This window comes from Papilio xuthus, unplaced genomic scaffold (genome assembly GCF_000836235.2).
Source record: "Papilio xuthus unplaced genomic scaffold, Pxut_1.1 DF825783.1, whole genome shotgun sequence".
NCBI lineage: Eukaryota > Metazoa > Arthropoda > Insecta > Lepidoptera > Papilionidae > Papilio > Papilio xuthus.
Genome location: NW_013532866.1, coordinates 567,444 through 585,410, shown reverse-complemented (window position 1 = coordinate 585,410; position 17,967 = coordinate 567,444). Strand labels below are relative to the sequence as shown.

At 35.0% G+C, this 17,967-nt stretch overlaps 1 protein-coding gene across 5 annotated transcripts in view; it reads left to right on the top strand.

The window, feature by feature from the left end:
* sm (heterogeneous nuclear ribonucleoprotein L) overlaps positions 1-17,967 on the top strand; it is a 228,295-nt gene that overhangs the window by 164,227 nt on the left and 46,101 nt on the right. For all 5 annotated transcript variants that reach the window (XM_013323089.1, XM_013323088.1, XM_013323087.1 and 2 more), the window contains exon 3: positions 17,111-17,196. In XM_013323089.1, coding sequence (XP_013178543.1) covers positions 17,111-17,196 — 86 coding nt within the window. The remainder of the gene's footprint in view (positions 1-17,110; positions 17,197-17,967) is intronic.

The window sequence follows — 17,967 nt, the reverse complement described above, 5'->3', positions numbered from 1 at the left end:
CGGATCTTGATAAAATTTGGCATAGATGTAGAACATAGTCTGGAAGATCACGTAGGCTACTTATTAAGTTTTTTTTAAATTCCGTGCTGACGACGTCGCGGGCAACAGCTAGTAAACAATAAGTAAAAAACGTCAGAAATGCAATTTTGTAAATCTTTAATGAGTTTTCATTGATAAAAAGGGAATTAGAGAGAGAAGACTATACATTTTGATGTTCTATTTAATTTTGATGGTAACATTAACTGAGTAGAAACTAATTTTTCGTTTCTAACCGCGGATTTATGAGTCCCGAATTCCGGTTTAAATATTGCTATCGATATGTTTTACACGAAAGAACTGCGTGTCTGAAACCCACGATAAGTAATTAATAAAATTATCTATAAACTTTTCGATTAAAATCTCATGAGTTGCCTGCAAGAGGCAGGCTAATCCTCACCGAGGTATCTGATAGGATTAATCTGTAACGAGTCAATAATCCGCCCTAAGTCGGGTTTAGTTCGCCTTTTACTTGCCTCGACTGTTTATAATCAAACCTTCCTGGACTTGATATGGATTATTTCAGGTCAGTTGTTTTATAGAATCTTGTTTAGGATGTTTATAAGGCCAGTGTTAAATGGTTAAGGGGTTGAGTACATGGGAGATGTACAGTGAAAATATCTTCTGTCTGTACATCCCCTTATCTGTCTTGTTAGGGTAGGCTTTTCTGTATTTTGGAGATATCTATGGAGAGCGGTTATTTCGCTATTTTAGCGAAATTTTAGTAGACGCTTGCTCGTTTATCCCCTTTTAACTTTTACCCTTTTACAAAGTTGTTACTTGCAGTTATCTTCGTTAGGAACCACAGTTAGCAGGAGCAAATTAATATTCCTAGTCTCTTTGTTAACTTTTTTCTGTGGCTTTAAATGTTTTCTGTATATTAAAAGAAAAAGTTTAGTATAATACATTTTCATCATCATCATCTTAATCTGCCTAAATTCGTCCACTGCTGAACGTAGGCCTCCCCATCGATTGTCATAATGCCCGGTCCTGTGCTGCCCGCATCCAGTGCACTCCCGCAACCTTGACCAGGTCATCGAACCATGCGGGAGGACCTAGTACATTTTCCATCATCAGCTCATTATACGTCCCCTACGGCTCGGAGCCTACCCTAAATTAGGGGTGATTAGACCATAGTCAACCACGCTGGCCTAAAGTGGTTAGTTGACTTCACACATAACTTTGAATTTCTTCTCAGATATGTGCAGCTTGCATCACGATGATTTCCTTCACCGTAAGAACGTCGGATAAATGTACATATGTAAAGTCGTAAATCGAAAAACACATTGTACATGGCGGGATTCGAACCCAGGACCTGCAGATTACAAGTCATGTGCTTTACCTCTGAGCCACCGACACTTTACAAGTACATTTTATCTTTTGTAAAATAGTTTATAGTTAAATTTGTTTCCAGTATAATGAAACGATGCAAGTTTATAAAGACGCGGTTGTTTCTTGTTTACTTAATTAAATAAAGTTTTCTCGATACGAATTATGTAAAGCGATTAATTTGCATCTCAACTACGCTTCGCGCATAGATTTTTCTTAATGTATTTTTCTCATCTTCTTTATATTTTTAAGGATAATTTTAATACAATTAACTTGACAAGTGACTGTCTTACTATGGTTGATAAGTTAATTATGTAACAATTAAATGGAGATTTGTGTTTCAAGCAATTTTTTTCCCCAGTACGTAATACAGTACGAAGAAGTTTTTTTGCTTTTTATTTGTCTTATTCAGTGGGATATTTGTAATATAATATGACAAATATTAAGCGATGAATTAAATAGTATTTTTGTATAGATTTTTCATATTTAATCTACCCTAAAGAGCGCCCTTAGTGACCACTACCCTGACTGTACCAGTATGACTTTCGAAATAAATGAAGCGTCAATAGCCTAATGATTAAGTGTACGGATTTCCGATCACGAGGTCGAAGCTTCGAATACCAGCATTCGACTTTTGTCGTAAACCATGTCCTAGTTCTAGCACAAGCCTAGAGCTTAGTTGGATTGGTGCAAGAAATATATGTAAATTAAGAAACATCTGCTAATACTAAAAAATGTAAAATACCACTTAGTAACTAAAGGCTACAACAGCGTGACGTTATCACGATTCACTACAAATGACGTCAGTCGTGTTGGCATTGCCGTCACGTTGCGATGTGACACGTGACACGGAACACGCTCCGGACCTTACACCGGTGTAGGGAATAATAAAGTGACTAACAAAAACATAGCTTAACAAAAATATCCGACAGAAAGATCTTGTAGTACTTTTTTATATTTTGCCAATTAAATGGTAAACTATAAGTTAGATGAAAATACAAACTTTTTTTATAAATTACAGTCCGCGTGACATTATAAAACTTAGAGGTATATGTGTTCTTCCAGACTATGTTCTACATCTGTGTCAAATATCAGCGAAATTTGTAGAGCCGTTCTTGAGATATCATATATCCATCCATCCATCTCAACTTTTGCATATATATTAGTAAGGTATACTGAATTTACAAACAGGTTTTTCTTCATTAATCTTAATTGAAAAATATTTCACAATCTAACGGTTTTATTATCAGCTGCCATGGTTTAATTTACTTAATCCAGTGTAAGGTAACTAAGGGAATTACTTCGTGAACTAAATAAATTGTTCCCTGTCCAAGAGAGCTTTACCTTTGAACTTTATTTTTAACGCCTCACTTTTATCTTGATGTAATCGTTTCTTGTTTGTTTTTTAAATTCTTTGAAGAATTTTATTAAGTTTCCTGGAAACGGATTTTTTCGAATTTACGTTTTAAAACTGGCTTCAAATGTAGTTACTAGTTGAAGGTTCTATTGCATGAATGAAGTAACTTTTTCTCTAAAAGTTTTTCTACTTCAAGACGAAAAACAAAGAAACTTCTCGACTAATTCTTCATACTGTAACTGCCATATAATGCGTAGTTTAATTACTCTGGCAGTTCCTCGGTGAAATTCTACACTAAAAAGTTTGTTTAGTGACCTATGACTCAGAATTCAGCAACTGCGAGTTTCTGAGCCCAAAAACTCTGTAAAACATATTGTCATCCCTGTCATTATCTTTGACAAAACAGAGATAACAATATATTTTAAATGGAGATTTTTTACTCAGAAACCCACGGTAAGACGGATAGTGCTAACAATGACTATAAATTAAATAATCTCTTTATAATTAATTTTGTATATTGATTTACTGTGATCGTGCGAGAGTTTTGGTTTGCGGTGAACCTCGAATGAACTCGGACGTCGGCCTTTTATAATTAATGAAGGAATTTCTATTAACCACGCTATAGGATTTAATGTGGGTTTCTAAGAGAAAAATCACCGTTTCAAATATATTTATATTAACTTATCTATATTTATCGCGTAATCTGAATTTATTTTCTTCTTATGTACATCCTCTTGCACACACATTCTTAACTATAATAATTTCTAATTAGTTTTTAGATCAGTCTATCCCAATGTGGGCGATAACGCCCCCTTGTGGGCGCTGCAGGTCTCAAGGGGGCGGTAAGAGACCTAGAAAGAAAATGGGGGCGTTGTGTAGAGGCCTGGGAGGTGATTTATAATTTTATTTAGCTAGAAGGCCTCTTAGACAACGACTGCATGAGCTCTCGACTTTCAACAACAACTTGTGAACATCAACTAATATGAATTAAAAGATTGCTTAAACTCTAATATGGGGGCGCTAAAAATATTTATTCTCAAAGTGGGCAGTAGACAAAATAAGTTTGGGAACCACTGTTTTAGATGTTCAGACTTTTTTTTTATATAGTAATAAAATTATTTGTACCAAATCCAAAACATGTATGTAACACAGTATATTGTAGAAACTAAAAGTAAATAAAGGTAAATGTACACAGTTAAAATCACTTCGCGCAAAAAACAAACATGAGTATGCATGCGTAAGTCAGCCTCACAAACGTATATTTTTCATTTGTACTGGATTCGGTAGGTATATTTAAACCTGTTGCACACACGTAAGCGAAGCTATAGATAGCTAAATTCTACTAGTTTTACTCAGGTTCTCTCTTTCACTTCGTGAAAGGTGCGTTCTTATCCCGGTTTATTCAGTCCGAAAATATCTAAAACTAACTATTACCAGCGACTCCATCTAGTCTAGTCTCGTCTCCGAATAGTCTATGTGTTCTTCCAGGCTATGTTTTACATCTATGCCAAATTTCAGCGAGATTCATGCAGCCGTTCCGCAGTTACCTTCAATCAAATATCCATTAATCCACCTATTCGCATTTATAATATTAGTTGGATCTACACACGGGAAAATACAAGACCAAACATGACAAGATAGCTACAAAGTTCTTGTGTCACTATTTTTTTTAATTTTAACAGGAGTTTAGTTTTACTGTTTAATTTTTATACTTGTTATACTTTCGTTTTTTGTGGAACTAAATTTGTATTTGACAAGATTTGTCATTTGTCTATTGATTCGCTTCGGTTTCGCTTTTGCGGTTGTGTGTTTGTAGCCTTTACCGTACTATACCGTACCGGACTATACAGCATTAAGTATTTAGCGAACGTGTTTCGGAAACGCGAATTCCCTCGCTCCTGGCCGCTCTGATTGTGTTCAAAATTTTATACTCCGCGTTTCTAGAATGTACTATTCTAAATGTTTTTATCTCTTCATTAGTTTTCTGTTTACATTTAGAATAGTATGATATAACCCTGCTATTTTGAAGATGTATGATTCTTACCTTTTTACTACGTAGTCGACTCTATATGTTTGTAAGCGATATGTCTGCTCTTGCTCAACTACAGATTTTTTTGTAATCTGTATGAGCATTATAGAGTTAATAAATAAATAGTTTTCAAATAAATTAAATGATGAAATGACTAAGTCCAGCAACCCGCATTGGTCCATCGTGGTTGACTATGGCCTAGTCACCCCTATCTTAGGTGTCCCAGTCTCTCAGTGGGGACATTTACTAGCTGTCGACGAAAGATATTATTCTGACATTGTATCATCTTTTCCCTTTACTTGTCTAATTACATTTAAGAACTCTGTTTCCTGTTAAATTTCATTTTGCCGAAAATCTTAATGCCAAAGTTCAAACAGCTCTGGAGGTTTATTTCATCAAGTTGTAGGATTAAAATCGTAGACGTCGGGTTCAAAGCGATTCCCGTGACGTCATAAGTCCCTTGACTTAGGTACCTTGTGAGATGTCAGAAAGTGGTACTTGATTTGATACGAAGAAGGCGATTCTACGATGAAATTAAATAAATAGAGATACTTTAAATTATAATATTTGACGGTAATTGCAATGTTCAGTCAGTCATTCCCTATCAGTTATTTTGTGAATAATGTTACTAATATTATAAAAGCGAATGTTTGGATGGATGGATTTTTGTTTGAAGGTATCTCTAGAACAGCTCTATGGATCTCCCTGAAATTTGGCATAGATGTGAAAAATAGTTTGGAAGTGAAGTATGATAGCGGACGCTAGCAACTCTGTCCGCGGAGAAAAATACATAATTGAGAAGCCTATGTGTTCTTCCTGATTATGTTCTATATATATACCTAATTTCATCGTGATCTGTTCAGCTGTTCTGGAGATAGCTTCGAATCCATCCATCTAATCATTCACATTTATAATATTAGTCAGAAGTAAGATTAGAAAACAAAATTTATTTATATGTTTTATTTATAAATTCTTCTTTTTTGTTCCAGGTACGTTTTATTTGATAACAAAAGCTTTGGTCTTTTGTTATTCTTGTATTCAGGAGTGTAATTATTATTAATCGTACTATTTGAGTGAATTTCGCTTATTTCAATGCATCATTGCGTGCTTAAAGAAAAAACATACTTGACAAGTTAAAAGAACACGCTCCTTGTCCATCAACACGGCCGCATCGAATGTAGAGCGTCGGTGACGTGACAGAAATAGCGAGCATGCCTCGTGTCCCGCTGCGGGACGACAGCGTCACGCACCGGGACACGCAACAACGTCACGTTGAGCACGCGACCAGGATTTGCGGATTGCGAACAAGTTGGCAAATCATTTGCGATTACTTTTTCATCATGATTAGGAAAATATCAAGATTATTTAATCCATGAAGCGTGTACGATAACATAGATTGAGATATATTATATTAAGATAAAAGTTATTTTATGAAATAAATGTACTTTTTTCAATCCTTTTGCAATGTTGCCTTTATAATAAAGTGCACGTTTAGTTATTAACAAAGCTTATTCTCAAAGAAAAAAGTTTTAAAAGAATATCTCTTAATTATAACCTTTTTCTCTTTGTGCTTACGTTTGCGGTTAAAAGGATTCAGTGTTCTTATGCTGCGAGTTATTTTGTTTTGTATTATAAAGACTGCGGCATACTGTTGTGTGTACTATAGCAAGACTAAACCTTTTTGATACTTGATATAATTTATAATAAACTCATTCTCTTTGGAACAAACAAATGTAAAAATATATTTGTTTCTGTAGTGGAAACCTATTGGTGAAAATGTTTCGTGTAGGATGTTTACACAATTGATTTATTATTTTGTCTACTATAAAATATGTGCTTGTATGCGTAGTTGATATACGTAGATTCCTACGGTAAAGGAAAACTTCGTGATGCCTGCATATGTCTGTAAAGAAATATCAAAGATATGTGTGAAGTCAAGCACTGGGTCAGCGTGGTTGTCTATGACCTAGTCACTAACTTAGGGTAGGCTCCGACCCCTTTGTGGGGACTTATAGTGAAATTTCAAGTATCAAGATATTTATTTCCCTTTCAATGTTTTTCTCAAAAACAATACCTACGTTGTGTTATAAAATAATATTAAAATAAAAAGTAGTCTTGTTATATTTATTTTGTCTACGGTAATTTACCATTTAAATTATTCAAAGTGAGATTATCTAAGATTTTACTGGACTTAAATAAGAAAAGGATTGTCTTTGCGTCCTCCAGCTGTAAGATTAGATACGTGGAAATAAAAGAACTAACTAAATAATTAGTCAAACTTTATTAAATAGATACGAGTGGTGTTTTTTTAATTTATGAATTTGTGGTTAGCGAGGGCTTTTACGTCAATATATTGTCGTCTCTTTCGATTTCTTTGAACTAAAGTGAGACAAAAATATGCTTATCACTTGTGAATGTCAAGTTACTAAGTATGATATTAGTATTATGTCATCATACTCCCCTAAGTGTATCGCTTAGTGACGAACTAAATGTTTTTAATATTTACGTGTATTTTGTTGGGAAAAAAAGATGAATTCGAGTTGAAATAAACTCAACTAGAAATATGATGAAACATGAAACGGAACAGACCGAGTCACTCGGAACATGGAACGGAACAAGTCGAGTCATGTGGAACAACAAAAGTATGAACTCGCATCCTGTGTTGCGGTCAAGGTTTTGTGTTCCGATTAGAGTATGTTTATAACTGTTTTGTACCACGGTTTTTAATGCTTGGTTACTTACTGTTACATTTCTATATATGATAGCTCGGTAAGGAAGGAATTTAAAATCTGTAAGTAAATTTAAAAATCAAAAAACTAGACTTGTGACATTTAAATTAAACGGACACATAAATAAGCCAAGTTTTAAAAATATTTTAAATAGGTCCTCAAATTTAAAGCTGAAAATATAATCGAATACTAGTCCAGAATTAGGTCTCTAATCGATTTTCCTTCGATCTCTTATGTTATATACTAGTTTTTGCTACCGGCTTTGTCTGCGCTGAATTAAAAAAATTATAAAAATACATATGGATTTTAATAAGGGATGATAAAGGTTTCTTTTTGTATCAAAAGATTTTTTTAAACACTTTGTAGTTATTTTTGTGTTTATTTTTAACATACAAAAATACAAATCTTTTCACTTTGTCATATAGATATTTTCCAATTATCTAAATTAAAAGAAACTGTATCATATAAAAAATAATGTCAAGCCAATTTTGTCGCCAGATGGCGGAAACATTTTTTTTAATGCTTTAACTTTAAGCGTAAAAAAAGGTTGGTGACGCCCTCATTAAGGTTTTTTCACAACAGTAATGACCCTTATGTACTAGAATGGGTATTATAACCTTTTAAAAAATATCTGAAATGTAGGTTAGAGGTGTGAAGGTTTTAAATTACTGTTTGAGTACTCTTAGGAACTAATATCTCAAATTCGGTCCTAAAAAGCAATTTTTTTACTAAAAATCAAATTGAAAATTCTAGCCATAAAAGTAATTAACAGTGGTAGACGCTAGTAATAATTGTTACACGAATAGTCTGACTAGATAGGTGCAATACCACGACCACACAGAAGACAGGCGTCAAATTCAAGTAATTCCTCGTACAGTCTGAAGATTGTGCTTGCCAGAGGAAGGGGAAATATTCTCTTTCTATGCGTCTCTTCCTCCGTTGATTAAAGGTAGGAAAAGTTGCAATTGCGGATATGATCAGGTGGCGAATTTAGGTGGTCGTTTGCTCGTTTGCCACCTTCATCATCATTACTCCACCAAGGGGCTCGAAACGTATCCTAATTTAGGGGTTGATTTGTCCAAAGTCAACCACGATGGCCAAGTGGGTTGCCACCTTATAATGTGAAAAAAAAATAAGTTAGGTAACTCTATCAATTTATCCGTGTCAACTAGGACTAGACACTAGGATATTAGACGCATATTCAATGTTAGAATAGTTATTGAGTAACAAAAGGCGTCGCACACAATTGCACCCTCGGGGTAGGGAAATTGCGGTGAGCGGTGTCGGCCTCAGTTGACAATACAACAGCACTTGATGAATTGTCCGCACTGGTCATTGTTTGTCGACATCTACACGATCGCAAGGGAAATTAATACTTGAATAGCGTGGACACGCCTTTATTGATTATTGATTAATATGAAGATTTTATGAGCTAAATATTACGTTATGTACACTTTGGCTTCCTCTTTCGTTTAGTTTTTCTCCTTCTCCTAGCTCTTTGTGTTTTTTACACCTCGGTCTATCTCTGGCCATGGACATCCAATCTGCTATGCCCTTTTTCGCGTCTCTATTTACGCCGTCTATTCATCGGAGCTTTAGTCTCCGTCGACTTTAACGACCTTCGGGATTACTCGCCATAACAGTCTTAGGTACTCTGGCTTCATCCATCCGCTCCACATGGCCCATCTAAGCCTGTTCAATTTGATGTGTATCACGTGCCCGGTACAGTCATAGATCTCCTGGTTGTACCGCCTTCGCCATTGCTTGTTCTCGCACATGGCACTACTACTAAGCGAGCGTATAATCATCTCAAAGGCCGTCAACGTATCTGCGGTTCCTCTGGTATTGCTGATGTCCATGGGCGTCGATGAACATCTCGGTGTTTCCGCTGCTAGTTTGCCACCGTCTCTTATAAAAAAAATACGCTTCAGGTTTTAGTTTGGTTTAATTTGACCGGACTATTTATTGTAAAATTGATTTTCGTATTTCGTATCCTAAAGGGGATACTTTGTGAAATCAGTTTTCGTACATACAGCATTGGTATCAAGAAGTCTTTACAATATTTCATGTGCGCTGGCTGGATGTATTCCCGTAGGACGCGCCTGCGACCCACGACTAGGATTCAATTTAAATCTATCTTGCAAAGGAATTTGTAAGAGACGGGATTTATACAAGTTTGATATATTGTTAACCTAAATGTTGGTGATATTTGTAACGTGATTTATTAAAAAAAAATACTTTTGTGCGTGTGTCTATGGCTCTTACGTAGACTATCGTAAGTCACAATATAGCGATTTATTTTGTTTTAAGTTTTTTTTTTATAATATGTTAAATATATATCTCACTTCTTACTAATATTATAAATGCGAATGTTTAGATGGATGTTTGTTTGAAGGTATCTCCGGAACGGCTCTATGGATCTTGATGAAATTTGGCTCACATGTAGAACATAGTCTAGATTGCATAGGCTACTTTTTAATTTTTATTTTAATTGCGCGCGGACGGAGTTGCGGGCGACATCTATTAGGCATATATTAGTACGACAATTTCTGATTAAACTTTAAAATGACATCGAATGTAGAACTCTACGTTTTGGTTGTCTATTGTACGTTCATGTTTGATGCGTCATAATTAATCAATATTAATGTTTAAAGTTTGGCTAAAATTTCCGTTTCAAACATACGATAGTTTACGTGGGGAGTCATCGATGTTTTACGTACATATTGAATATCAATTCCGTTGTGAATATGTGCAGTTTGCTGGGTAATAGTGTTACTTATGAGCAGTATATTAGTTAAAACCACGAAAGTTTAAATATATTAGTTAATAATCGATCAAATCTCGTTCGTTATCTTTCTGTTTATCAAATATTATAAATGCGAATGTTTGGATGGTTGTTTGTGATGGTATCTACGAGACGGCTGAACAGATCTCACTGAAATTTGTCATAGATGTAAACCATAGTCTACTAATTAAGTTCTCTTTTTAATTCAGCGCGGACGGAGTCGCGGTCGAAAGCTAGTCGATCCATAAAGTTAAATCTCTATTTCCGTCTGTCGAGGAAATTTACACTTACGTATATAAAAAGAATTTGTCGTGGAGGGAAAACTCGTGTCTCATAAAGTTGACAATTTATCGACACCGCAGCGACGTTGCGGCCTATTGTAGGAAATAGTCGACACGTGGCGTGGAAACGGGGGTTTAGTAGTATGGGGGGCTTGATTCTGATAATGGTTATATGAAAACCATTTGAAACGATGAATTAGTTACATACGACTTTTGTTTAGACAATTACAATTAGTTATGATAAATTGGCTTACCACGAAGTCGTTTGCGTTTGATAAATTACTTACAAACCCTTAATTTGTAGTGAACGAGGTCTCTAAGAGAGAAAATAAAGTAATATTTCCATTTCTTTGTGACTTTTTGTATGTTTTCTCTTAAAAGGGTTGACCAAATTAAAAAAGTTCGATTTCGATTCGTAGATTTTTCAGGAATAGTCGGGCTTCTTTCTGAAAAAACTTTTTGTTATGAAATTGTGAAAATTAAATCATTTCCTCGTCAAAAGTGACCAATTTAACGGCAGGTATTTGATAAATAAAATAAACCCTTTTACCCCGGTTTGATTGTCCCAAATAACGAATGCAGGGCGAATGTTAATTAACTTTTTAAAAGGTCCCCCTCCTCATCGAGGCCGCGTACACAAATTATACTTTGAATAATTGAAACCTCACGGTGGTGTACGCCTCGTTCGAATGCTTGTGTACACTCGCTTCTAAATAATTGAATCGTTTAGAACCAGAGAATGTCAAACTTTTTTCCCGTATTCAAAAGTTTTTCAATGAATTTGTTACATTTTTTCTTTGACTTCTGAACCGTCTTTATGACCCGCTATCGTACCTGCCAGTACTGCTGGGGATCCCAGATGGTGGTACCACTTTGGGAATCACTGGTTTAAATGAATAGGGGTTTGAAGGAGTTCGTTGAACTTAAAATGCTTTAGTGGTTGTTATGAGTTTCGATTGCCATGTACACATATACGAAAAAATATTGCTTTTTTTATTTTATTTTTTTTAATAGAACAAGGATGTAGTTTTTGTAGAGGCTTTTTTTGGAATGGGAAAGTCATTTTTATGGAGAATTGTTTCTTTTTGATGTTTTTCTTTGATAATATAATATAGATGATTATGTAACGGTCAATGATAAGCTTAAAAAATACTTTAAAATGCTGTAATTAATTTGACATTCAGCATTAAGACCTTACAGGTTTTTACTTGTCTTATTTTACTACTTACTAATATTATAAATGCGAATGTTAAGATGGATAGCTGGATGATTGTTTCTTTAAAGGTATCTCTGGAACTGTTCAACAGATCTTGATGAAATTCGGCATAGATGTAGAACATAGTCTGGAAAACCACATAGGCTACTTATTAAGTTTTTTTTAATTTTGCGCGGACGAAGATGCGGGCGATAGACAAAGTGTACTATATTAATGTCACTCTGTCTGAGATTACGTGGTGATGTACTTATTTATTTATATTGTGTAGACGAGAAGCTTGTCATACAAATTATTCATAATTAACTGATGGCTAAACTACGTACTAAGTTCCACGTGTGCTCCAAACTTTGAACACGCCAATCTCATTACTGGCTCGTGTCAATTTGTCAACGGTAATTGTAGAGTGAGATAACTGCTTCGCTTATACGCCAAGTCTTTGGTGTGACAAGGACAAAATATCAGTGAAGATCGTTAGCAACAGGGTGACAATGCTTTTTTAAATTTCATAGTCTTTTTTTGTTTCATATTTATTTTGAAATATGTACGTATGTGTAATAGAGATATGATACGAGACTTGTCTCTCTCAAAGACACAAATTTAGGACAGCATACTAAGAATTTTAAGACAATTATTTTATCATAGATATGAGACAAAGATAAGACGTAGTTTTTACTATATTAACCTACCTCGTGCTGTGCAAATGGTGTGAGAACAAAGGGGCCAGCTGAAAACCAGCGCAGGATTGGTCAAGCCCTCCCTGCACCGGCTGAGCTGGCCACCTTTTTTTGTTGCCACATCCTCAGTTTATTTAATTTAACTTGTTTTTTTTGTAGTTTTATTTTGGTTGTTTGTGACAATAAATAAATATTCATTCATTCATTCATTTTTAAAAGTTACTAGCTTCTAAAAGCCCGAACCTAATATGGAACAGTTTTGGACCGTCCTAATATTGATAGTTAACCTACGCAAGCGCTAAAGTTAGTCACTTAGGCTAAGTTGTGTAATAAGTGCACTAACTGACTAGTGTAGGTAAGACAGTTGTGGAACTGTCTCCCGACTTGCCACATCGCACTTATTGCACTGCCAATCAATTACTGGGCACTTCACCCTACGGATGACGTCACTGCACCCAACGGACGTCGGTGTTCCAAGTTTGAGACGTCTTTGGTATTACGTTTTGGATTAAATTAGTTTATTCTTATTGAGTTAATGTTATTTAATTACTTTATAGGTTCCTTGGATAATTAGTTTCAAGAGGAAGTTGAATATGACTTCTTACTGCCTTACTATCTTACTAATATTATAAATGCGAATGTTTAGATGGATGGATGGATGTTTGAACATATCTCTAGAATGGCTGCATGGATTTCGCTGAAGTTTGTCATGGATGTAGAACATATTCTAGAGGAACACTTATATATCAAGTTTTGTCATCGCGGACGGTGTCGCGGGCGATAGCTAGTTTAGAATAAATTGTTTTATAAAAATTTTTAAAACGTGAATTTTTGTGATTTAATTCATGTTTTTCATGTTTAAAATTTATTATTTACGTTCTATTTAGTGTTTAAAACTATAAGACATCTGTTCAAAGACGGTCCAGGTGTTAATTACGCGAAACAAATAATTTCCAGGTCATAAGAAACGGACAGAGTTCTGGAAATCGCAGAACTGCACTTGTTTCGTGCACAAAGAGCTTCTGTGTAAATTAGAAATAGGTGTTCTTGGAATAATATGAATGTATGACGAGATTTTGTATAAAGACATGACATCATTATTGTGTTGTGAAACTTGTGATCCAACCTAGTTTTGGACAGGTAATGGAATGTCATTCATTTTTAGGGTTCCGTACCTCATAGGAAAAAAACGGAACCCTTATAGGATCACTTTGTTGTTCGTCCGTCTGACAAGACCCTTTTTTTTAAAGGAGATAGGTTCTTTAAACGTCTGTTTTTTTTATTTAAATACCATTTGTATCAGAATGTTTATTTCTTAAAATTATAACGAAAAATTACACAATAAATAGATGTTTCAATCTGGCTGTACATTGTTAGTTTGTTGGTTAATTCGTTAAGTTACTTACCCCCACTTTCAACTCTTTATAACTATTTTTTCGCGTTTAAAAGTAGCCTATGTTCTTTTTCAAGGTCTAGACTTTAGTGTATACCACATTTCATTAAAAATATAAATTACATCGGTTTAGTAATTTTCGCGTGATAGAAAGATAGTCAGAGTTACTTTTGCATTTATAAGTTCATAAACTCCGTCCCTTACTTATATTAGTAAGGATTGTTATACCAAACAGGTGTACATTTCTCATGCAATCCGTTTTGGTGCATCACAAAACGTTGCCCCGAAATGCGCTCGAACAATTGTGTCGCTTGAAAATAGCAAAATATCACGTCTCTTGAAAAGCAGCAACATTTGCGAATGAAGTTTTAAGATTCAATTTACTGCAAGCTCCACGTCCTTGCAAATGTCGAGTGTTTTGTTAAATGAGTGTTGAATTTGCTTTATTGAATTTTGCACTTATTTTTTTAGGTCACGACAAATATAAAGATATAACTAAAAATTAACATGTTTATTTAGTAATAACACTTACTGTGTCATGTGGATGGCCTACAAAACTAGAGGAAGGTCAAAGAAAGTACGTATGGATATGCGTAAGAAGGGGGTGAATTCAGATATGACGGCTGATAAAGATTGGTAGAGTAATAATTGTGCCGACTCTGTGTAGTCTACATGTTGATAATACTAGCTGTCGCCCGTGACTCTGTCCGCGCGATACTAGAAAATACCTAATTAGTAGCCTATGTGTTCTTTCAGACTATGTTCCACATCTATGCGAAAGTTCAACGAAATCCATACAGACGTTAGTTTGAAAGTATCTCGAGAACGGCTGTATGGATCTCGATGGAATTTGACACAGATGTAGAACATAGTCTGGAAGAACACATAGTCTACTTATTAAGTTTTTTTTCATACCTCACGGATGAAGTCACGTGCGGTAGCTAGTATTACAATAAATAAATAAACTAGTAACAAAATGAAATATATAAAAGAATAACATTTTCCCTTGCACAAGCTCTAGTCAGGACAGCGGGCGAGCGGTAAAATTTTATTAAAAACTTACTAACTCGGAATGCTAATGTTATTGGAGACGAGGGTAGGTGGGGGGGTGGATGGGGGATATCGGGGATTCAATTCCAACAAGTGGTTTGTTCGATATTGCCTTGCGTCCCAGAACGTATACTCGTGGACAAAAGTAATGGTACGCTCGATTCGTTTGCAGCTTTTTGTGTTTTAGTCATGAGCTTCTGATCTTACTGCCTCAATATAAGCGACTGTTTAGGTTACCATTAAATGAATCTGTGTACAACATAGGAAATGTAATAAGTACAATTTTTGGTAATAAAATAGGAAAAAAACTTCTATCTTATTTTAATAATTAGATAACTCTTGTTCTTGCCTACCTTTTTATTAATCAAAAGCTAAATATCAAATTTCAGAGAGATCCCTTGAGCCGTTCCGGAGATACCTTCAAACAAACATCCATTCATCTAAACGTTCGAATTTATAATATTATTAGGATTAGTCACTTTAATTTTGTCCAACAGTGTATTAATCTCGTAAGCTTAATACTGAATGCCGGCATTTGAATATACGACACCCAACACACGCGACTTTTTTACAAAGAAAAAGCACACTAATACTAGAATGGAAATTATTTAACTGCCAGTGAACAATTGTTTTTACTTTGCCGATTTAACTGTGGGTTTCTGAGTCGGAAATCCCAGTTTAAAACATGTCTTTGTTTTGACATGATTGACAATGAAATGTTGAATAAAAAGGGTTTTGTAACAATGTAGACGTTTTTTTTTTAAATTATTGCTTGTTTAAAATCTACACTAAGGGTCTTCCTTAGTGACTACAACAGTTTAGGCAAGGTTTTTGTATTAAATAATTTTGTTTAAAGTGTTTTTTCTCATAAGTTTGAAACGAGAAGATAATTAAGTTATCAAAGGATATTCTGGAATTAATTTCTCGTGACACTTTATAATAAGTTATCCAGCAGATATGATCCAATTACAGCGTTGTGCAAACGTCGCTGCAAACTTTAATTAGTCGATGTAAGATGAAAATTTAAACGTACAATTTAACTGCTCTTTTGTATGGCGTTCTCAGTTAAAGTTCGTTTCTTCACTTTTAGCTCGAAAACTCTTGATTAGTCTATTCAAGTCTAGATTGCTTTGTAGGTGTAACTTTTATACTTTATAGGTAAAGTTTAATAAGTTTTTTTTCTGTTTATTATGTATTTATTTTGATTTATGTATATTTAATCAAAGTTGTCTTATAAAGGTTGTAAAAGATTTAACTAAAGATGAGCCAATCTTGAATAATTTACATCGTCAGCTCACTATAAATCCCCACCGAGGGACTCGGAGCCTACCCTAAGTTAAGGGTGATTAGGTATTAGGCCGTGGTGATAGGCCATAGTCAACCACGCTGGCCCAGTGCTGGTTGACTTCACACATATCTTTGAATTTCTTCTCAGATATATGCATCACGATGTTTTCCTTCATCGTAAGAATGCCGGATAAATGCATATATGTAATTCGGAAAGCGAAAAACACATTGGTACATGACGGGATTTGAACCCAGGATCTACAGATTGCAAGTCAAGTGCTTAACCCCTGACCCACCGACGCTCTTATAATTTAGGTACGAATAATTTAGGTGATAAGAAAATATTGGTAACTATTACTACGTTATTACAATGATGGAAGATGCAAATGTTCATTTAGAAAATTATGAATGTGGTTACCTCATATAGTTCCACTTCCCCTGTTGCTGTCCCTGACATCTTTACCGTGGGTTTCTGAGACCTAAATCTTTGTATAAACCATATCATCATCCCTATTTTGCATTTTTGACAAAACAGAGATAACTATTGTTTTAAATGTAGGATTTGATCTTAGGCGGGGGAGTCCATCACCGGCGACTGAGGGTTGCCTGCCCCCCGACAGGGAGCTGCCTCGGCAGCTGGCGCAGACGGGGCCGCGGACGAGAGCGAAAGCGTGCCCGTGGTCCCGTCCCGATGCGTTGGAGGAACAGAGGGGTTCAGTGGGTATGCTTCCCATCCGGAAGAGAATCCCACATAACTTCCGCGTCCCCCCAGGGGCGCGGAGTATGCATAAAGCATTCCCCTCTGAAAAAAAAAAGGTTTTGATCTTAGAAACCCACGGATAGAGTGATTAAAAAACTATTAAAGGCTCTGAAAATTTCTGTAATGACATTTAGTGTACTACTAAGATTAGTAGTTTATACTAATTCCTTTTTCTTTGTTCCAGGATGTAATACACACGATCAGCACGCCTCACGGTCAGGTGCAGAGGATTGTCGTCTTTAAGAAGAATGGCGTACAGGCGATGGTTGAATATCCTTTTCAATGGTTAAAACAAAATATTTTAGCTTTTACTCACTAATATGGTAAGAGATTTTCAATAAACTGAACAATCAAATAGCTAAATGCTTAATAGGTTATAGACTGAATTATTATTGAATATGTATTATTTAGTAATATTAATACGAACTTGAAAATATTGTAGGTACCTATTTTTTTTGCAATAAATTGTACATCAATAATCTCTTTATATAAAAAAGAAATGCTGTTCGTTAGTCTCGCTAAAACTCGAGAACGACTTAACGGTTTTATATTATCTTGACCTTGAAATGTTTGTGGAGGTCTAGGGTAGGTTTAAAAGGTGAGAAAAAATTGGAGACAGCCCGAAACAGTCCTTTTCTTTTTCCCATAAACGGTTGAATGGATGTCGATAAAATTTGGCATAGATGTAGAACATAGTCTGGAAGAACACTTGGGCTAATAGTTGTTTTTTTTAATTACGTGCAGAGGAAGTCGTGGACGACAGCTAGTTTTAAATACAAATTTTAAGTAAAATAGTTCTTTAATTATTTCTATAATCTCTTTAAATAAATATATGTATTCTATTTGGAAATTTTATCTACATATACAAATAAATTCCAGCTTGATACCTTCACGCGTTTTTGAGAAAAAGGGGCCTTGATAGACGAACGGACAATAAAGTGATCCTAAAAGGGTTCCGTTTTTTTCCTATGAGGTACGGAACCCTAAAAACAGGTAAATATAGATGTATTTTCTGTGAGTAGATCAGACCTAGATGTTTGA